The 22,495-nt window shown below is 40.6% G+C and overlaps 1 protein-coding gene across 1 annotated transcript in view; it reads left to right on the top strand.

Moving 5' to 3' along the window:
* Positions 1–511: 511 nt before the first annotated feature.
* The window catches only part of SLC24A4 (solute carrier family 24 member 4), a 96,431-nt gene continuing 74,447 nt past the window's right edge, over positions 512–22,495 (top strand). Inside the window, exons 1-2 of the mRNA XM_082058272.1 lie at positions 512–1,144; positions 3,640–3,747. Coding sequence (XP_081914398.1) covers positions 988–1,144; positions 3,640–3,747 — 265 coding nt within the window. The 5' untranslated portion in view covers positions 512–987. The remainder of the gene's footprint in view (positions 1,145–3,639; positions 3,748–22,495) is intronic.

Raw genomic sequence — 22,495 nt, 5'->3', positions numbered from 1 at the left:
AAAGAGTCTGCTTTGGAACAGTCAGGAACTAACCGACGTTTCACAAAATGGGCCATTCACTTTGTCGTTCTAAACACCTGCACACGGTCGTTACGGTGAAAACTCCGCAGAGCAGGGATCAGGGAAGTGCCCTTTCCCCCGTGGAAGTCTACCTGGAAACGCATCTCCTAGAGACAGATGGAAGAACACGGTGGGTGCCGCCGCCACCACCACCCGGCGACACCCGCCCTCCCCAACAGCCGCCGTGGCCCCTCACGCACCCGCCGCTGCCTGCTGCCCTCCTCGCACGGCCGGCGACACCGGCAGCGGGCAGCCGCTGCGCCGCTCATGGGGAAGGATTAATTTAACCAGTTAATTCCGCCCCCCCGCCCAGAGGTGGGGGAGGGTACACGCGCGTTGCTAGGGGTGCCGGAGGAGCACCCGGAAAGTTGCAGGAGAGGGGCAGGGAGAAGGGGGCTGACCAGGCGCTCGGGGGAGCGGCTGCCGGCGCCGCGCTGACAGCCCGGGGGGCAGCTACTCCCACGGCAGCGGCCGTTACGCCCACCCGCCGCCAACGCCTGGTAGCGGCGGGGGGGAGGGAGGAAAGGGATAAACTTTGAACTTAGCCGGGGGGCGGGCGGGGAGCTGCATGGATGCCGCTTTCCCTCAGGGCTTGCTCGCAGCCCCCCGCACGCTGTAGGGCGGCCGCTGACAGAGGAACCGCCGCGCCGCTTCCTGCGCCGCCGGCCATGGTGCGTGTGGGGCGCGGGGCTCAGCCCGGCCCCTGAGAGCGGCGCCTCGCCCCCGCCCTCCGGGCTGCTGCCGCCGTCCTCCCTGCGCCTCCACCTGCCTCTCTGCTTCGCCGCTGCCGACCTGAGCCGTTGGGCATCGGCTTCTCTTCGCGCTGCAGCCTGCCCGACATGGAGCCGTCCGCGGGAAGCCGCCGGGAGTGAGTCCCGCTTTCCGACCCACCTGCTGGCTGCCCCCTCGGCGCCCGCGCTTGCTCCGATGGAGCCGGACGAGACGCCGCTTGCCGCCCCGAAGACCATGGTGCTTATGCTGAGGAAAGTTCGCAAGAGGCGGGAGATGCTGCTGCAGCAGCTGGGCTTCATCTGCGCCATCCTCTTCTTCGCCTGGTGCATGTCCAGCCTGCTCTCCAGACTGGGTGAGTGGCTGTGGCGGCGGGACCGGGGACGCGGGCAGGGCTGGGAGGGCGGCTGGAGCGGCCCGGGGCAGCCGGGGGTTGGCGGGGTCAAGCGTCCGCGGCTGTTCCCGTTTTGAGTTTCTCCGTGGAAATACCCCAGCGGGCGGGCGAGGCGGAGGAGCGGCGCGGGTTCCTCAGGAGAAACCCCCGCGCCGGGCAGGTGCGCGGCCGCAGCCCCGGGGACAAGAGGCAGCGGCGTCTCTGGCGCCTGGTGGCCAAGGGCTTCCCAGCACCGATCCCGCCCGGGAGACGTCCCGCCGGCATCTCGGGGGGCTTCAGGTCGGGAATCAAAGGGCAATCACGGGCCAGCTGTGTGCCAGGGAACGTCCCTGATGTAGTTTTCCTCCTGCCTGCGCATCAGAGCTGAGTCCTCTCCAGCCGCTTGTGGTCCCTTCTGCAACTTCGGGCCACGTTTCATTTTAGGTTGTAAGCCTCCAGCAGCTACAAGTGCTGTTATTTTTGTTTTGTTTTCTCCATCTCCTTCCACCCTCCTCCCCTCCCCCCTCACCCCGAGTGGATTTGACAGAAAATCCTGTATTTTAAGCAAGGAACAGTGCTAATCTCATGTTTTATAAGAGAGAGTCTGTTGCATCCTTTGTGCAAGTGCCCTGTCGGTAAACTGATGTATTTATAATTAACTACATAGTTCCCTTTTCATTATTATTATTTTTTTCCTGCCTGCTGGCACAGTTCGGGCTGTAACCATGCAGCTTCAGGCCTGCTTCTTGCAATATGCTTTGCATCCCTCAGATATGAAGGCTAAGGTTGCTGGGACAGCACATGGGTCTCTAGGTAGAACTGCCAACAGTCCTTGAGGCTTTAAGAACAAAATCTAACTAAGCCCAGATTCTACATCCATGTTTAATATAAGAAAATCAGAGTTCAGCGGAATTAGAGTGGGTCATCTGCTTAAAATAAAGCTGAAATTAAAATGTGTGCTTTACGGGAAGAAAAATCTGGTGGAACTTTCTAATGCTTTTGTGCTCAAACTATTGCTGAGGTTGTTTGGGGTACATCTAGGATGGCAATGAGCTTTCCATATAAGAATTCAGTGTCTTAGACCATATTAGCATATTGCTCATCTTAGAAATTTCAACTGTCTTTTTTCTTAATTGTGGTTTTAGAATATACTGTTGCTTTATTTAGGACTGTTTGTCATGCCTTTTCTTTTTTTTTCCCCTTTTTTTTTCTTCTTCCTTGCACCAGCCATTTTCATAAACTTACTGGCTTGTAAAAGCAAGTAATTGGGTTATGATTATGTTTACATAGTTATTTTTTGTTGTTGTTGCAGATAAGTTTTTAAAAACTTTTTTTTAGGTTTGCATTAAAAATATTATGACTAGTGAAAGTTTTTAATCTCTTGGGTTATCAACTAAATCCCTCATAACCTGATTTTTGATGGTAGGCTGCATCAGGTAGTTTTTTTTTTTTCAGCTGGCTAATTTACAGTATATTGGATCTGTGAACACTGATTGTCTGTTCTCTAAGTTTCTTATAATTGTGCCGTCAGATTATTTTAGCAAATACTCTAGCCAAACTAACGTCCAAGCTAGATTTATTTTGCAAGAGTCGCTGTAGCAAGGCACAAGCATTACATGATGGGTGAATATAAACTCTAAGATCAGCCATAGAAGAATTTTTGTTATTACAATATGTTCATTTGAAATGGATAATGTTGAGATGGAAGTGATTTAATTAAGGGGTTCTATTCTTCTTTTGATTATTATAATTGCATACCCTGCGTTATGATAAGTGCTCCTTCTGTACTCTATTCAGCAAGTTCCATTGACAATGCTTCTGGAATATGAGTTTAGGCAAAGCTCCGCTGACTTCTAAAGAAGTTTGTTTTTCTTAAGACTTGTGGGGTTTCACAGTGTAGTTATTTTCCATTTTCCTTGACAAGTTATGCAGGGATCGATATTGTCAAGTATACCCAACACTGAAAAGATCAGCCCCTAGACTCAGAATAAACCAAAATGTAACTGGAACATGTCCATATGCATTTTTATTTTTTGATAAATCAGTAACGTAACATGTGCAAGTGCATATGACTAAATGGAAGTGTGACTGTTGCTTATATCAGCATAGCTGGGCTGGTTTCATCTATAGGAACTGTAAAGTGTTGAGTTTCACAGGTGCAGGCTTCAGCGTTTGCTTGCTGCAGAATATTTTCCTGTTGGGGGTCACAGCCGGGCATTCTCACAGACAGGTATCCCCTGATAGCCAGAATGTGTGAAGAGCTCTGATACTGCACCATCGTAACTGGTTTCACCCTTTGTAGCTAGAGCACCTCTCATATGTGTGTTGGCGTGCGCCCCACTCACACCTTGATTTTGCTGCGTTCACATGCTGATGGTCTGTCCATGCTTGTTGCTAGTAGGGGCATATAGTCCAGTTAAGATGATGCGGGAAAAAAATTAATGACAGTGAGCATAACCTCTTTCTATTTAATATAGGCCAAGAATCAACTGTTGCTGACAGACGTGTTTTGTCAGAAATATGGAGGAATAGAAAGTTGATGGAATCATCTAATTGGACATTTGAACTTAACTGTACAGAGCCAGGTAAGATGGGAAAACTTCGCGATGTCTTATAAGCTCTTGAGATGTTTTGCGTAGTGCTGTCATGACCAAGCTGCAGTGATATGTTAGGGTAAACATAAAAGTGTCCAACTTAAAAAACAGCAGGACTGTTTCATTTAGAAATAAGGTTTACTGTGCTATATAATGCCATGACTTTATCAAAGCTAAAAGTTAATGTTATGATATAAGAATGTTTTGGGGTCATTATGAGACTTCTGCTGGCAATATTCTTTAATTTTGTTTCTTTCAGTGATTATTCCTGTCTAGCTGATGCTGAACTGGCAATAGAGGTGTAGTCTTCTTGAAACTATGGGTAGCTAAACATGCAGTGTTTGAGATACCATCTGAGCACAGTGATTTGTGTTCATTAGTGTTACACGTTTAATCACGTTTTGCTAGTTTAATGATAAACAATATGTTCAGAACAGGCATTTTTATTGTGTGGAGGGGGATGATGAGGTAACTAAAATGGAAACCCTGGAATCCATTTTACTTCAGGATATCTAGCCTGGCCATGAGATAATAATTGATTAAGGTCAGGGATAGATGACGCATTTTAATATCAGTGTTAGTCCACAATGCGTTCATCTTCCCATCTGTCTTTCCACTGTGTATTTCCTTTCTCTCCCTCCATGCCTCTGTGTGGTTTACGGTGCGTGGGAGACGAGACATTTTGCCAATGACACTAGCCAAATGAATTTAAAGTTTAGATTTTTCTTTTTTTTTTTTTTTTTTTTTTTTTAAATGACTCTTATCAACTAGGGGATGACAGCAGAGCCTGTGCCTTCTTGCAAACAGTGACAGCTGGAGTTCTGGGATACTGCCCCAGTCACTAGAAGAGGTTGGAGCAGTACTCTCCCTCCCTAAGTTACATGGTTATTGCAATGCTGAGGCACCTGTTGTATCGATTGAGGAACACTACTGTGCTTTTGTGCTCCTAAGAGAGGAGTGGAAGAACATTAAGCAAAGAACATGGGTCCAAAAGCTTTATCTGTATCATCTGGATGTCCAGGAGCTTCTCTGTACTCCTGTTAAGAACTTTGTAGGTTAGTTTGCTGTTGTCTGCATCTGTAACCTCATGATGCTGTTGATTTGTCTGTCAAAGTTGTTCACACACAAGAAAGAAGAAACAAATGACCTTTTGGAAACACGTACTTATTCTTTGTGAATAGTCAGAAAATACTATTCTTTCCTTCTCCTCTTTAATTTTTCTCCACATATGTGGTTGCACCAATGTGATCGTGTCTGAACACATACATGGCAGCACACTTGGAGCCAAGCCAACAAAGGCCACAAAATCATAGAAGCTGTATCAGAAAGATGCCCATCAATGTTCTTGATGGGGATTTCCATTTAGCATGAATGAGAACTTTTTTACAATGATATGATGAAACTGCCAAGGGAAAACATATGCTTATGTGTAAATTGGAATACCAGGAGCAGTGCTGACTTCTCCAGATGTTTAGAGCAAATAGGTCAGCTCCCTCCAGTCCTCTAAAATTGTGAGGTTAGTTTAAGAACAATTGGAATAAATAAATACAGCCAGGTCATTTTGATGTGCTTTCTGAAATTCAGGTCTTTGAGGTGCACTTTTCTGTAACCACAAGAGCTGGACACAAGAGAGGTTGAAATATGCTTCAGGATGCTGAGGTTTTAAGAAAAATATCATGAGACTTGTATTAAATTAGTGATTTCTAGTCACGATGCTAGAATTAGCCCTTCCTTTTAAAGGTTTTCCCTCTGGTAGAACAGAGATTTAAAGATCAAATATGTCACAGGATTGCAATTGTAGCTTTTTTTTTAGTTGCATCCTGTTATTCTGCAGTTATGTACAGTTTCTCTGCATCTTCTGCAACCAAAGGGGGGATTTAGATGCTGCAAGAGTCACTAGATGTAAGATAGCTGCAAATAAAGGGAGCATCTGAAAAATACCTGAAATTCATGTTTGTTGGACAGGAATGGGTCTGTAAGAACCCATAATCATTACTGCTCTGTAACAACTTCTGTAGATTTGTGATTTTTTGGGGGGGTGGGGGGGATAGGGCAGGGGTGGTCTTTGGTTTGCCTGCCACCTGTGCCCCCAGCTTATCTGGTAGCCAAACATCAAGATTTGCTCTACAATGAGAAGAAGGTACAATGACCTAAAACCTCTCAAAAAGAAACAAGTAGCACAGCTCATCTCCATGAGAGTGTAGCTTGTGTAACCCCATGATTATGTCTGGAGAAAGTAGTCCCAGGAAAGACAGAGAGACTTGATCAAGGTTGCATAGAAGATGGGTGAGAGAATGTGGTTTTCAGTCATGTGCTTATCCCAGTGTAATGAAAGTCACAGGAATGTGCTGTCAAACACTCTAAATGGCTGGACTTTATTTCTGGTCTTTTTTTTTAATCTAAAGAACAGATAGTTAATATGGATATATGTTGTATGAATACAGTACTGTCTGTAGGCTCCTTTGTGAGAAGTATAATAGTTATTCTTATGTATGTCCTTTCTGTATCTGCCTTAAGCACAAATGCATGGATGTGTATATGGTATATAGCAGTTTTCTTATGTTATGTAAATGTTTTTCTGTGTGTTTTTAGGATACAAGAACTTCATACCACCTTGGGAAATACAAGTTCTTGCTGAGAGCCTGTTAATCCTTTGTGTCATTGCAGTGCTATTGCTGTGTTCCCTTTTTATTAGCTTCCCACACAAGTCTGCAGCTTTACTTCCCTTTTCCCAGAGGCTTTCAACAAAGTTAATTTATTTACCACTTCACCCCCTTTTCCTGCTTGCATGCAAATTAGAAAAAAATCCCCAGTTGTCAGAAATTGCAGTTATAGAAGTTTAAGACCATGAGAACCTTGTGGTTCATGACAGTGGTAAGAAAGGCTCACCCTTGGTAATATATCTTAGGAGAAAAACTCCATAAGCTTCTAGAAGTACTGTAAGAAGCTTGTGGAAGGTGCTGTCTGCTAGAAGCTCACATAGCCTACACTGTCTGAGATTGTCTCATTTACTGAAGTAGATCTTTTTATATTGTGTTCTTCTGGAAAACATCAATGCTTCTAGGGCAATTGTATCAGAAGAGAAAAAACTTTGAAGTGTTGGCAAGGCAGCTTCAAATAACAACCCTCAGGCTCTGACAAAGGAAAGAAAAATACATATATGTGTGTGTATATTATATATGAATATATATAGATAGAGAGAGGAGGAAGGATTTTCTGACCTTTGGAGGTTAGAGGGACTGATATTAATGTATATCTTAAGAGGTGGTTACACTTTTTCTGATAGTAACTATTCCACAGTCATAAGGGGTTAGAGATACTATCTATTCCATAACAGCAGCAAAGGAACTGTAGGTCACATGCAGGTGGGAGGTAGAGTGTTTGTGAGCACCAAGCCACCCTCAGTTTAGTCTGGAATAAGAAAAAATCTTCACCAAAGTTAATGTACTCTGTGGCATCTTTCCACTGAAGACCATTCCTGGCTTGAAACTTCCCCTTTGCTGGAAGCTCCTTTGCCAGGAAAAGATTCAGATCTTTATATTGTCCTGGAGCCAGGCTGGAGGGCTTATAGATTGTCTATAGAAAGCTCCAGACTTCAAAAATATCATGAGAGCCTGAGATTTTTGAATTAGGAACCTTGTGCTCATTTCATATTAACTCTTCAGACGGCCGCTGTGGGTGTCCCTCTTTGAGGGAAACCAAACTACCTTTTTGTTGTCTCTGAAAACTTTTGCTGGGTAAATTTCTGTGGGAGGAGATGTTGATCTGACCCTCACTTAAAGCAGAGAGATCAGGAAGAGGGATAGTAGTTGTCTCTAGCATCTTAACAGATCTCATTAGTTTATGACTGATTTTTTTGTCTTACCCGAGCTCTTGCTTCCATCTACCATCAGCTTACTAGCTTGCAGTGCCATCTGCCCAGCAAGTCTGATTTATAGCTTCTCTGCTCCAATGGCTTTGCCTGTTGTTTAAAAATGTTCCTATGACTCCATGTCCTCCAGGACTCCGAGGAACGTTTTCAGAGCAATTACAAGCTGGGGTGACTGCGTGGTGCAAAATTTCTAACTATGTGACACCACTGGGTTGTGTTAGGCTGTTAAAGCAGCTGATCTGGACTCCTTTCTATTGTTAATATTTTCAAGTAATCTCTGTATACAGTACAGAAAATGTTAAAACTACTTGCTGTGAATTAGAAATTTATCAGAATATATTTCCAGTAGTCTTCTGACACTAGTTAGTGAGCTGCCTTGAAACTGGAAGAGTCAGTGGGTTCTCTGCCCAGTGGTTTGTCAGGTGTGGACAGTTCATGAGCTACATTGATTTTAAATAGCTGGGGATTTGTTTCAAGTGTGCTCCTCCCATTGTTATCAGTAGGTAAAGATGAATTGTGGGCTGGGGGAAAGGCAGGGGTAGCATTTATTTCTGAGCCATGCTGCCTTTTTACTTCAGAATTAAAAGGCTCACTGTAGCAATGCTTTCTGTTCTTGCAGTGACAGAAAAAGAATCACTTCTGTACAGTGAAATGAAGTGTTTCCCAGCAGCATATGTATAACTGAGTTCTGAGTCAGGATCAAAAGTCATTAAGTGTCTATATTTTACACTGTTAGTTATAACCTTGGGGACCCATGTAGGATGTGATACATTGTACAGAAACTGCAGAAGACTTAGACAGTTTTGTTAACATATAGTAGAAAGTACAAGAGGCTGTTACTTTTTCTGCAGAAATCAATGATGGTGTTCTCAATGCCTAGGGAAGGTAGAACTGACTCTTTAAAGTAGTTTTCCAAAAGGACAGAAGAAGCTTGTTCATTTGTTGTAAAGACACTCTAGGGAGAATCAATTTCCATCAATTTTATTTAACAAACATGGTGCTTAGTTAAATGCGTCATTCTTAATATGCTGGATTGATGTGTACTTTTTTCCTTCATCCTTATAGACACCTTAATATGTAAAACATAAACTTTGTGTAATAAATGCTGATCTAAACATATGTTGTTGCTGGTAGAATATGTAATTTTGTGCTGATGTAAATTCACTTTGAACAATGTGATAATACGTATTTCCTTTAAACAATGTGCTCATGATCTTCCCTAGATCAAACCTCCATTTTGTAGCAGGGATAAATGCCTTAGACCCCCACTTTTAAGGAAGTGGTATTAATAATTTCACTGTAACCCTTGTTTCATGAACAGTCTACATTGGTAAGCTCAGCATGACCTGCACTTCTCTTACTATGCATTCACACAGGATGCATAGTAAGGTGCAACTGTTGTAGTATGATAGATTTATTGATTATGCATACATTTTGATTTAAAATGTTTCTTTACTACAATTTCTTAACCCTCAAAGACCAGGAAATTTACCAACCCTAAGTATCCTGTTGTTATGTTGTTCCAAAAGGAAATGAAGAAAGATTTAAGAAAATTTTTCTTAGTTGCTTTATGCATATGGTATTCACATAACATAGAGGTGCAGTGTCCAGCGTGTGTGTATATATATGCACAGATGCATATGTTTATGTAGTGGAAAGAGTTACTAACCAGCTAGTGTGTAGCTTATTGTTGTAGCCACTTGTCATATGCTTGTGGAGTTTTATTTGTTTTGGGTTGGTTTTGGGTTGTTCCTCACTCCGGTGTCTCTGTGCTCACTCTTGTCTCTGTAGATGCTGAGCGGTAAACTTTATTGATTGTGATCTCACTTGGATGGTTTCTGTTCCCAGGGGGAGATAGATGTGAGGCAATTTAAAACCACTTTTAGTGGACTAGTTGAGGGCAAATGACAAATGTTTAATGGCAAGTTTTTCTTGAGTGGCTTCCAAGGTCTTCTAATAAAAATTCACACCTAGATTTAGGTTGAACTTCTGATAATCTTTGTCTGGCTTATTGATGTGGGTGTTAAAAGGGCTGGCAGGTAGATGTCATTGAAGTTAATTGGGGTTTATTTATTTTATTTTTTTTGTGAACCAGTTTAGGAAATGTGCTTTTTTTTGAAGCTAGAATAGAAAAAAATAACCAACCTTCTCTCTGAGCTGTTCATTTTCTAGCAGTGTATTAATGCTGACATCCAAAATAGTAGAAAGAGATGAGACAAACATCTCTCTGTGCTTTGGTTCAACCTGCCAGCAGCATCCCCTGGAGAGCTGAGAACAGAAAGCGAACTCCAGGGTAATTTATCCATTTCCCCAGGTCTAGGTGCCAAGTTCACAGGAAGTGGTTTAGCACACAGTAAATAAGTGTCTGACAAAAATGCCATTTAGAGATGTAGTAAACAAGGGCAAATGAAACAAAAATAAATACTATTTAATATAGTATTGTATATTCTTAAACCTGATAAAAATGTTACTTGATATGATCTTTATTTCATATGACTCAGATTTTTATATAGTTGATTTTGGTCCAGTTGAAGTGCACTGTGCGTAAGCTAAGTCTTTGCTCTGAAACCAAGAAGCAGGCTTGAAACAAAAATTGGTATTTCTAAAATGTTGCAAATGTTGCAAGAGTGATAGAGAAACTTGAGGTTTGGACCTGGGTGGTAGAAAACATAAGATTATCCAGTCATGGAGCCTGGAGTTGGTGAAAGGGACACAAAGATATGAGTGGAAAGAGGCTGAATTTGGATAATGAGCCATGGGAGAATCATGGGAATAGCAGGGCAAGGAGACAGGCCCTGGGGAGTGGTAAGCAGTGATAGTGATAAAAGATGTATGAAAAATCAAAATGTGTTGAGAAGTTTGGTTTTGGTTGGGCAATGAAACTAGAATGAAAAGGAAGTCTCTAAAAAGGGCTTAAGTTACAAAAGGGCTACCTTTTACAATTGTGTTTGGCACATAAAACTGGAAGCATTCACAATTTATATTGATTTTTTGATTTATTTTTTAGTGTTGTGTGGGGTGTGGTGTTTTTTTGTTGTTGTTGTTTGGTTGTTTTAAGCATAGATTGCCTAGCAAGGAGGAACATTTTCAGAGCTTGTAGTAATGACGCCATCTAGATATAAAGTCATCTAGAAAGCTTCACCAAAACCTGACCCTCCTTAGCCTCAGCTCTGTCTCTCTGAGTTGCAGTGTTTGTTTTGAGGGTTAAAATGACTGATTTAAAAATACACTTAGGCACAGCATGGAATTTCATTGGAGTATATTAATTTTAAACTTTGTTCTGCTAATATTTCTGATAAGAACCCTCATAAGTTAATTACTTTTTCATAGGTTATGAAATTTTATTATATATGTCTATTACTGTATTCATTAATACCAATGACTTTTTACAGAATAGATGTGGTTATCCACCCAGCAGGCTGAAAATATTCCATGAACCTGTTGACAATTCAACTGGCATCACTCTTGTTCTACAGGAAGGCAAGACCTTCAGGCAATGAAGGGTGATGGTTTCCTTTATTCTTTAAAGTTGACAGACATTATAGTAGAAAATGTAATAGCCTTTGAATCTGAGTCAAATTCATTCCTGCTGGGACTCTACTGATAAGTTGAAGTACAGCAGAGCAGATACTTCAGGCGGAACACAAGGTATATGTATATGAGCTCATTCAGTTGTTTCCTTTATTTACAGCATTAAATTAATGGTTTAATGTTAATGACAGGTGCTGCATTAACAGTCTTGAGAGAGTGACATTCTCTACCCATAGTGGGGAATAGTGGCAAATGTGCCTTCTTATGAACAAGAAGATAATTTAGACTCTGCCTGTGCAATTTCCATACATACTTGCTTGTTGGACTGTTCTCGGAGATTGCCAAAACCTGATGAATTATTTTCCCTTGCATATGATGCACTGACTTGTTCAGTGGGTTGAAGGTAATATGACTGGATCTATTGCACAGATCTATTAAATCTTTGAATAGCAAGATGTAAATATTCACAGATGGTGGGAAACATTTAAACTTTGGGAATGGTAAAGTTAAAATAGATGAAACTTATGTTTAGAAGCTCAAAGAGCTGAAATAGAGAAAGTAGATTTATTTATTATCTTTTTCATTTACTGTGCTTCAGCATGTGCTTTGAATTTTGTGAGTTCCTAACCCAAAACATAGACTTATGAAGAGAGAGGCGTTTATTCTTTCAGTGTTCTGAGACCATATCCACGCTGGTTTCCACTATCCACGCCTTAACTCCACTATGTCATTAGAGCCCTGACAGTTTACAGCAGGTGAGGTTGCGCCCTACAGATTTGATGCTGGATGGTGAGATGCTGTTTCTGGTTTAGTTCTTTGGTGAGAATCTTCTCTCTTTAAATACTTTTCATGCCTTCATAAAGGTTGCGTTCTTTGCCTGATAATGTCACGCTTCCTTAAATCCCTTCACAGGATTTTTGGCTGCTGTTGCCTAAAATTGTAAGGCTCTTTCTTACCTTCTTAAAGCCTTTCACAAGTGTTCCCCTTCGCTCTTGCTGCTAGCCTTTGCTTCCTTTACCCGCACTGAAACTTTGAGATGAGTTTCCAATGTCCATTTGCCTTTTCTTGTTATTTTTATGTAGCCTCTTACAGATGTGAAGAAACCATCTGGAATATTATAATTCTCTCCTTTTTTGAATCTCACTTAATGAACCATGAGCATCGTGGTGCTCTCAGGAGATTGGCCAGCCAGGATTGGCTAGACAGGGAAGAAGTCAGAGCTAGCATGTTAATTAGTCCTCTTTCAGTTGTGCACAGTTTTGCTGGTTGAGGGTGGAGGGAGATGAGGAGGGTCCCTGCAGAGCTGTAGTGTTGTCCGTCTGTGTGAGATGCAGTGGCAGCCCCTAAGAGCACCTAATGGAAATGGAAGAGGAAAAAGAAGACTGAAAAAGGCAAAGTGGCTTGCCCAAAGTCTGCAGAGAGGGTCCATTTTTTTCCTCCTGTTAGTCATAGATTGTAGCCATACTAAGTTCACTGAGCCTGGAGCTGTTGCTGCAACCACCATTGCCTCTCCGCTCTCCTTCTTGCTCACCTCATAATGACTTGACTCTTACTGTGCTTTTTTTAATGAGAAATGTAGGTTTTCAGAACAGGATGTTTTTTCCCCCACTGTATATCTTTACAAAGCCTAAAATGGGGCACCAAGTCTAGTCACTAGTATAAATGGGTCAAGGATAAACCCAGGACTGCTTCAGTATGATGAATGTTTGTGATTTCCAGTGATATCTAAAGGTTGTCAAGTGAAGTATCCATCTTGCCTCTAGGAAGTAAAGTGGTTACCACTTCCCAGCCCGTTATGCCAGGTAGCTGAATGCTATATTACAGAGCAACTATCATTTCTCCTTCTCTTCCACTTAGATGGAGGAACCTTGGAAGTTATAGAACTTCTCAGTTGCTCCCACAAGGGGGTGAGGAGATGCCTGCCAAGCCCATCTGTGGGCAGGTTGCCATCTACAGAGAATGGAGATGAAAACTTGTGACTAGGGAGGTAGCGGGTCCGTGCTGCAGTGATGGTTCTACCTCTGGCGAATGTGTTCTTGGGACCACTGTGTGAGAAGGACTGTCGAAAATACCAACACTCCTGTGCCATACCAGGCATAAAATGAGCAACTCTTGTTGCTTACAGACTGAAACAGAAATAAATAGTCCAGCAGTATTTTCTAATGTGTGAGTAAACCTGTGTTTGTGCCTGACTCAAAGGTTTTTGAGGGGAGGGGAGGTGTTGTCTTGGCCATAACTGACTTATAAAGGAGTAACAAGTACTTCAGATTTGAAGTTGATCAATTATGGTTTTTAATTTTGTTTGGTTTTACTATAGTTATTTGATTGTCTATGATTCTTTAGTAACAGCACCTGATAGGAGAGTTCTTCCTTGGAAAGACTATCTGGGACCATCTCCAGAACTGCTTTAATCCGTGGATATTCAGGGCAACTAACTTTAGTAAGTACTACTTAGGTAATTAAAGGTTGGAGCTGGGCTGCTTTCTCTGCAAGACAACAGGCTGGTACAGGGAAATCAGTCAACTTGGTTCAAAGTTACCTTCTGTATAGCATGGAATCTGGATGCAGACAACTCAGAGTTTGATTTTCTAATGTGTTACAGGGTTTTGCCAGTAGAGATAATATTACTCTTAATGTAGTCTTGGAGGTGCTTATGTTGAAATTAGTATTTATAACTGTTTATGAAACAGTCACAATATCCATTTTGCACTCTGGTCTCAAATTTGCTTTAAAGAAATAATGCAGACTGGCTAAAGAATAATAATAATGAATAACAAAAAGTCACTGCTAAATAAGTAACTGTTTCACCAGTTTGTACCCAGAGATGTAGGTACAAGACCGATTTTCAAATGTAAGAGATGTTACATTGAAAAAAGTACAGTTGCTGTGATCATACAAATATTTCAGGTTCTTAAAAAGTACTATGTTCTACAAGCATAGTGGTTTTTGAAATCAGTCAGGTTTGGCAGAATTAATGAAATTATTTGCAGAATCTTTTGGTTTTGTCGGACACTTTCAAAATTCGATGTTTTTTCCCTCATTCCAGCCCCTGCAGGGTTGAATGCTATACAAATGCCACTAGCATTACTAGTTGCCTGGGATGAGATTGCAGGTGGAATGGGAATAATGATGCATGTACTATATTACTTCTTAAAGAATAAAATTGTCATCTTCACAACTAAAATTCTTCCCTTCCATCCAGTAACTGATTCCAAATATTTTGGTCCTACTAGGTTGCTCACTGCAGACTGGAGTTGAGCAGAGCTGTGCAGCTCTGAGATTGCACCTCTGCCAGATACTTTTTGACGGGTGCCCAACTCTGCTCTGTGGGTCAATTCTGTCCTTCTCCAAAGGGTTTTCAGTTGTGAGGGCCAGCACATCTGATAAATTGTGGGAGAGATGAGGACCTCCTGTGTCCAAGTTGTTGGGTGGGAAGTGGCTGTGTCAGACAACATTGTCTGTGTGTCTGTGCTAACGTGTTTCACCTGTGACATCTCACTGTGTTCAGGCTGTAGTAGGGGCTGATATCTCATGATTCTGGAGTACCTACAGTAATGACCCCAAACTAACATTGATTATTATTATAAAAACCAGCTTATCATCTGTTTTGTATAGAAAACTAAGTTCAGTCACTGTACTAAGTGCAGAGAGTTTTGGGTTCATATTGTTTGGAGTTTTTACAACAGAATCTTGCTTCTCTTTTTGTAAATTACAGATAAGTTTGCCTTTTGCTTTAATGACTATTTTAATGCAGTAGCTGAAGTTTGTGTTCAATAGTTCTGTGACATGAAATGTACAGGGCTGCATAATAACCTTCTACACCAATCTTTGCTGCAAGAGACCCGGATTCAGCATTTCAGCGTGGCACGGGGACCAGGAAATCCTCAGTTGTAGCTGTGGCTGCTGCAGCAACTGCCTTTGGTGATTTCCTCCTATATTCCTTCACTGCACAAAAAATTAATTAAGCACTAGTGGGGAACCTAGATCTCTTTATCCCTTCTACAAATATTATCCAGTTAGGTTGGGCTCTGAACATGAAAAGCATCTTTATAATAGGAAGCCTTGTTCTCCACAGAGAATGAAGATGATCCTGGCTTTCCCAATGGTAGATTTGCACCTACTTAGATGCCACAGTATAAATTCTCATTTAGAGTGAATGTAAATGTCATGTAGCTTGTCAGTGAGGAACCTGTTTCTTACCCTCACATTATTCAGTTAATTGCTCTGTTGTTTTTTTTTTCCTCTGCAAAAATACCTTGCCTCCTTCTCTACCTGTAAAATTAATGTGTTTTTAATATGGGAAAAACAAATGGATTGCTTGTTTCAAAATAGTTTATCAGATTAGGTGTTTATAGGAGTAAAAATTCAAAGTTTTCCAGTCGTTGTGTTCCCAATTAATGCATTGTATTCCGCTAGTAAGTATATTGGTATTTTAAGGAAAAAATAGTAATTCTTTTACTGGGATAATTACTGAAAATTATCTTTCTCTTCTTTATGTAAATGGTGTAGCATACCCTTTAGTGACTTGCTATTTAAGTTGCATGATGGCTTTATACACTTAATCTTGGAGAGGCAACTGGGATCGTATTATTCAACAGCCACGGATAAAAGCCTCTTGCAATTATGAGATTAACCAGAGTTACACTATGTTTTGATTCTTCCTGAAGTCTGATACGTGAATACACGTGTGCTTTGACTGGATGTGTATTTGACTTTTTTATTTTCTCTCTTTTATTTTTTTTTCCTTTTTTCTTTTTGCTTTAGAGATAAATTCTGCTAGCTGAAAGACTTTCAAATAATTTAAAAGGCTTAAATACCATGGGTGTTCCTTCAGATGCTTCTGAGTACCAGGCACCTTTACCACTGCAAAATAATAAAAACTAAGAAAAGAAATTTGACTTTACTGGCTGTTGAGCTGTATGGTCTATGTTTTATGAGAAAATAATTTGGATCATTTGATTTTCTTTGAAACAAACTCGGAAAGGAGCGTGCTTTTTTTCCCCTTCTGGGAAAATGTTCACTCTCCAATATATGAAGATAGAAACACATAATTAAAGTTGTGAGAAAAAGAATACTGTTGTGAGGTATTTGTTGGTGATAAAAATCTCTAAAAACCTTTCTTATTGATTGTTCCTCATTCTCCCCTCCTTCCCTGGCATTGTATTTATTTGTTCTTGACTAAAACATATAGCTTTATGATGTAAAATAATTTTATGGGGGAAAATATCTGTTATTAATACTTCAGATGCTTGAAAACAGGATCAGGTTGGTTTTCATAAATCGGCACAGCTCGTATTTCTTGATGTTGTGTAACAGCTGTTGATGTGATGCTACAATTTAAACTTCAGAAAAAGCTGATTAGTGTAAACCTCCCACATAGTGTTGAGGACATGCTGGAGTGACATCTCAGCTGAAGTGAAATGACCCACACACACACAGTTACAATTCAGTATTACAGAAACAGTCCTAGCTCTCAAAGTTAATCTAAATATATGGCTAGATTTAGAGGTTTGTGTTTGTTTGCTTTTGCTGTTTGGATTAATTTTTCATTTAATTGACACCTTTTTTTGTCCGCTTTTTGGTAACAGAGCCTATGGAATGGAGCTTTGCAGATGAGGTACTAGCACACAAGCAGCAGTCCGTGGAGGGAACAAAGTTTTCTAGAACTGGAAGTTTGTTGCAATACCCCATACCACAGTGCATTCACTTTGGTTTGACAGGCAGATTTTTAAGTATACTCACACTGGATCTAATTAGTGATTTCACTTGGCTCACTTGAGCAAACATTCTGATTTAGTACAGCATTTATGCGCAACTTTAAAAATAAACATGTAACCAACCTGAAGTTTAAGTTGTTGATCCTTTCTGGATCTGAAACATTTAAAATGCTTTGAGTATCCATCAGGAAGGATCATTCATGTTTCAGCATGTGTGGGGACTTAGACTCATGCAGGAGTCAAAGTTACAGAGATTGGGTTTTTTTCCTTTTTCAAATGAATTTTTTAGGCCCTTCCCAGGCCGCTGCTTAAATCAGTAGGACTTCTCCGTACCCAGCAGATGCAGCATTGGACTGCTTCATCTAGTGGAAGCTAGGATCTTGCTATTATTATTACATGCAAATATTACCTGCATGTAGGTCCTCTGATTTACATTAGGGATGATATACTCTTCAGAAGCACTGCTACTTAAAATGGGGAATGGAGATTTTTCTATGCCTTGTCTATTATATTTACATGATCAGTAAAGCTAGTGTGTGAGCTGACCATCGAATGACCTTTAAAATGCAGCCTTTGGAGAGATGAAGAGGGATTTGTTAGTTGACAGATTTGTGCTAGCAAGCTCCAGGTTATTTACAGAAGTCTGGAATTTTGTGCTGATGGATTTAAAGAATACTGTGTAATTCAGATCAAAGGCAAAGTATTAAAATCTTAATTCCACTGAGAAAAATATCCTTTATTTTGGTATTCTCAGAGACATTATTCTTAATTCGTGTTACTAATGTACCTTATAAAAGAGAAAATATTTAAAGTCTTCTCTTAATTTATTGTGAAGCCATTTTTCTTTCACAGCAGGACTACATAGCAGTCTGTGAAGCTTGTAATTTTAAACAGTGAAGCTCTGTTCTGATATTAAATTATACAAAATCACAGAGTTTGGTGTCAGGTGTTTGTATTTCCTCCACTTCTTACATAGCAAAATCACCAACATACTCAGTTTTATCTTTAAAGTACTGAAATGTCCCTCTGTCATCAAGATGATTAGAGAGCATGTAGGTAAGTAGGAGGGAAGGAGAGGAGCTGAGGGAAAGGACATTTCAAAACTATTATTGTTGCTGTTCAAGAAGAATGTTTAAATCAGTACAGGTGGAAGATGCTAAACTGGGTTTCTGTGGACTTTTACAACCAACTTAAAATTCATGGGTTATACATCTGAAAAAGATCACAGTGAAACTGATTTTTCTGGTGGAAAGCAAAGTAGCCATTGCTTGAAGTGTTTCCCTCTCAGAAAGGGAGGTGATGAAAAAGAATTATTTCTAGGCAATGTTTGTATGCTATCTTTTGCGTAGAAGTACCTTCAATCATGGTAGACGACTTTGGGTGGTAAAACAGGAACTGTAAATCTCTGTGCTTGAGGCTGTTTGTTGTCCTTGGGCTGTGGAAAAGCGCCAGATGATGTTAGCAAGTGTTGTATGTGGTCCAAATCGCTGTGTCCTCCTTAAAAAATATTTTCTTTACCTGTTTCTGTGCATCCAAAGCTATGGAACTGATACTGGCGGCTTAATAAAGCAAAATCTTATTGTAGTGTGAGTTGTACCCCCGTCCATAGAAGCTATTTCTCTGGCAGTGAAATAATTGGATGTATTACTAAAAACTTATTGATTTCATTCTCATTAAAGCCAGTAAGGAAATTTCACTTGAACAGAAGAGGGCAATGGGGTGTAGATACTTAGACATAGATTCTTTGTGAAATCTTTAGAGTAAAGGTTCTCGGTTCTCTGGGTCTCAGCTGGAGTTAGATGTCTTTGGCAGTCTCACTAAGTGCATCCTTAGGTACCTCAACATCTTGGCACTTCAACAGTAAGGGAAAGGTTAAAGGAAACTTTCTACCATGTTTTAGAACTGGACTTTCTCACTGTAGTACCATAGGTCTCTAGTCCCAAATCACGGCTGTCGCACGCCCAGTGAAGTCAGTGAGGACTTCTGAACCCCAAATGAGTTTTTGACAAGCACTTCTGGTAAGATGGGTAAGATACCCTCACTATAGAATCTTTCACACCAAACACAAGGAGCTGTTGAGATCGGGGACAGTAAAGCAGCAGAGAGCAAAAGAGACTGTAGGACAAAACTCGTGGTCAAAAGTTTGCAGTTCTTGTGGAGCAGGCTGGGAAGTGTTGAATTGTTTTGCCTTGCTAGCAACACTTTCTCACTCATTTTGGACTGACTTATTAGTAAATGTGCAGAGGTGCAGAACTGTTACACTGTAGGAATCGACTTTAGGTCTGCAGTTGAGATAGTTATAATCTGGTTTTTGTTGTTGTTTGTTTGTTTGTTTTAGGGAGAGGTGGTACTCTCTTGAATTAGTGACCAGTGAGATGAGAGTGTGCTGCTCTGAACACTGAAGGATTTAGGTTCAACGGTTTTATTGAAAATAGCTTGTACTGTATTCAGTGAGATGTGTAAGGATGAGCGTACCTAATTATCTAGCCTCTGTAGGGGCTTTGTCAGGTTTTAATGCTGTTTTACCCTGTGACTAGAGAGTAGTGTTGCTCAGGTAAAAGCTAGTTGCCGCTTTTCCCAGATGAAGGTAGCTCTGCACAGGTGAAATTGCCGAGGGAACCTGCAAGATAAACAGGGAGGTGCTGAATTCCTGCTTCCTCCAGGGATCAGTAACTGCTAGTACAGACTTTCTGGATTTGTTTCTTTAGACTTATTTACTCGAGTTCCATATTAGTCCTGGTTTAGCCTTAAATTTGGTGGTTCTGATCTAATCTTCCATGTTGCAGGCCTCATTTATGGAGTTTGACTAAAAATACTTTTCTGTCTCACAAAAGTACCATGAAGTTGCACACATTAGACTGAGATGCCATGCTACAGTAATGAAAGTTGCAGAATACTACAAATAGAAAGAAAGTCATAACCATGGAAGACTTGATGCTAGGCAGCTATGTATACCCAAGATACACTTAAATTGTTTCTTAAATGGAACATTGCATTTGAAATAACTCCTCCCTGAAAATATTTAGTGACAAAATCAGACTTTTCAAATGACGTACCAAATCTCATGCTATAGGCATCGTATCTGCAAAATTAAAATAACATTCACCCATTCAAAAACAGTGATAGTGTTTGTTTGTTTGTTTGTTTCTAATTGTTGAATATTTGACTCTTTAGACAGTACTGAGTGCCTACTGTTAAACGTTTAATTCCCTGTAATGCATATTATGTTGGTTGTTTATGATGAGAATAACTTCAATGTGACATTAGCCATTTAAAATTCAAACCATTAGTCACGTGGACCATGTCCGTCCACACTAGAGACAGGCATCCCAAATACTTTGCACACTGAGGTATGGTGTATCTTACTTTTCTGTTCTAAAACAAGCATCCTTCATAGTGTTATATGGGAGAAATTGGATCTCCAGAGACACAGTTCTAAGTACGTTTTGTTAAAGGCCCAGCTAAGTTGGTAGAAACATGATCAACTTATTTCTTAATTTGCTGTTGTATTGTATTTCTTTACATTTTGCCCATGACTCTTCATTTTGCTTTGCTTTGTCTTAGGCTTTTGTGAATTGCTTCATTACGAGACCCTTCTATTACAAATGTGATATTGGAAGAACTTGTGTATGTGTGAATTTGAAGCATGTTTAATTATCTCATTTGTGTTGCTGCAGGTGTTACTGCTCTGTCTCACAGAACAAGTGACAAGGTGCATAGTGTTGCTGGACCTTTCCATTATCCATTTCTTATTGATTACATGTAGTAGACGAAATAAGTTCCGAAAGTAAAAATTAGGATCCTGTGCTCACTCTCACCATCTGCATATGGAGAATGTGATTTCAAAATGACAACTGGTTCTTTTTCCCAGGATCTGGCTTTCATAGTGGACATTTGGAGTATTTTAGGGCTCTTGTCCTCTCCTTGCTCTTCCAGGATTGGCAGTTTACCCCTGAAATGTTGTTAATATAGAATGCTCTAAATGTACCTTTCCCACCAAGACATTGCTGACCCCTCCTCAAACACTGTTCCTTGCCAAATGTGTCCTGCAAGTTCCCTCAGCCAGGCAGCCCAGCTGCCACTGCTGCTGTCACCCGCTGCTCCAGGCAGCAGCTCTGAAACCTGCACTGGAGGATTCAGTTCTTCAGAAGCCCAAGTCTACAGAAGCTGAAACTGTTGCTTAGACACTATATCATAAATTATCTTATGGAGTGTTGTCTTCTGCAGTGTACCTCTGAGTGCTTCTTTTATTGACTGACCATGCACACATAATCTATCAGTAGCAGCATTGTATATCTTGTTCTTAATATATCTTTTTAAATTCTGTATTTAAACAACTCCCAGTATTTATATCCTCACTGTACAGTATCACTAGCTCCTGTGTGGAATGCCACTGAAATGTGGATGGACTGCAGGCTTTCTGTGTGTCTCGCTGCTTATTGGTCTCACTTGCAAAGTGTGTTACAGCTGAGTAGCTGAGGTGGTAATTAGGCTTCATACTTTTGGGGCATGCGTAGCAATACTTCTTCCATCCAAAGAACATAAACTGCAATAAACTTAGGGCACTTATTGTAGCGTGGATCTCTTTTTAACTAGAGGAGTTGAACTAAAAGAGTATATTTCATGGAAATTGGGATGAAATTGGGCCAGCACGAGAGTGATGTGCGGTTCCTGGCTCTCTCCCTCTGCACTGACAGCTCCCTCTTGTGTTCACTTATTTATCTTATCCCTTTTTTGGGGAATGTCCATAACTTCCATATGTTGGGGAATGTCCATAACCATGTGTATGAATACCCACATGGTTCCATCCGTTCAGTAACATTAATATCTGTGTTCTAATGGAGTGTCTTTGACCAGAAAACAGAGATTATATTTTTTTTTCTCTGTGAGTATACATGTCTGCTGAAACATCAATGCTGAAATATTTTGTTTCCTTTCTTTATAGTCCTACCGTGTTCTTTGTTCTTCCCTCTTTGTAAAAAGCAGGTCCACCTCATCAGTCAGATGGGTGCAGTGTAGCACAGGAAACAGAAATTTGGCTCAGCAGCCAAACTCATAAAAATAAATGGAAACATACAGCATTCGAGTAGACACAAGAATAGTGCTCATAGCCATGTTCCTCTGCTTTAGCAGGGCATTTCAATTATGTCCTGTTACCTTTGGAACAGCAACCAAGCCTGTCCTTTTCAGGCACTCAGTGGTCAGCATTATTTTATGATTCCAGACATTTGTATGTAAATTGTGTGTGTGCCCTGGAGCATACACATATAGATTTTGTCAGGAAAGAACTCTGAATTTTGAATTCTGAGAGACAATATTGCAAGAGAAAGTCATGTTATGCTGGTATAATTATTTAAAAAACCCTAGGGGTAAGATGCCCAACCAAGAGATCCTGTGATATGTGTCGCATGCTTAGTGTCACTGATGCGTGCACGTCTGGTGTGTGAACACACAGTTGTGTTTTGTCATGTGAACATTTGTTAGTACTTCCAATGTTTGAATATGCTAGTGAGTAACAGAGGTCATCTCAAGTGAATACTAGTAAAACCTGCATAGTATCGGGTATCCTACTCTCTTTTTGTTTACTCTAGATATTAAAGCAAAATTGCTCTTAAGTAAA

Source organism: Streptopelia decaocto (genome assembly GCF_964273445.1).
Source record: "Streptopelia decaocto genome assembly, chromosome: 7".
NCBI lineage: Eukaryota > Metazoa > Chordata > Aves > Columbiformes > Columbidae > Streptopelia > Streptopelia decaocto.
Note: the sequence above shows the minus strand (reverse complement) of the source record. Positions and strands in the feature narration are given on the sequence as shown.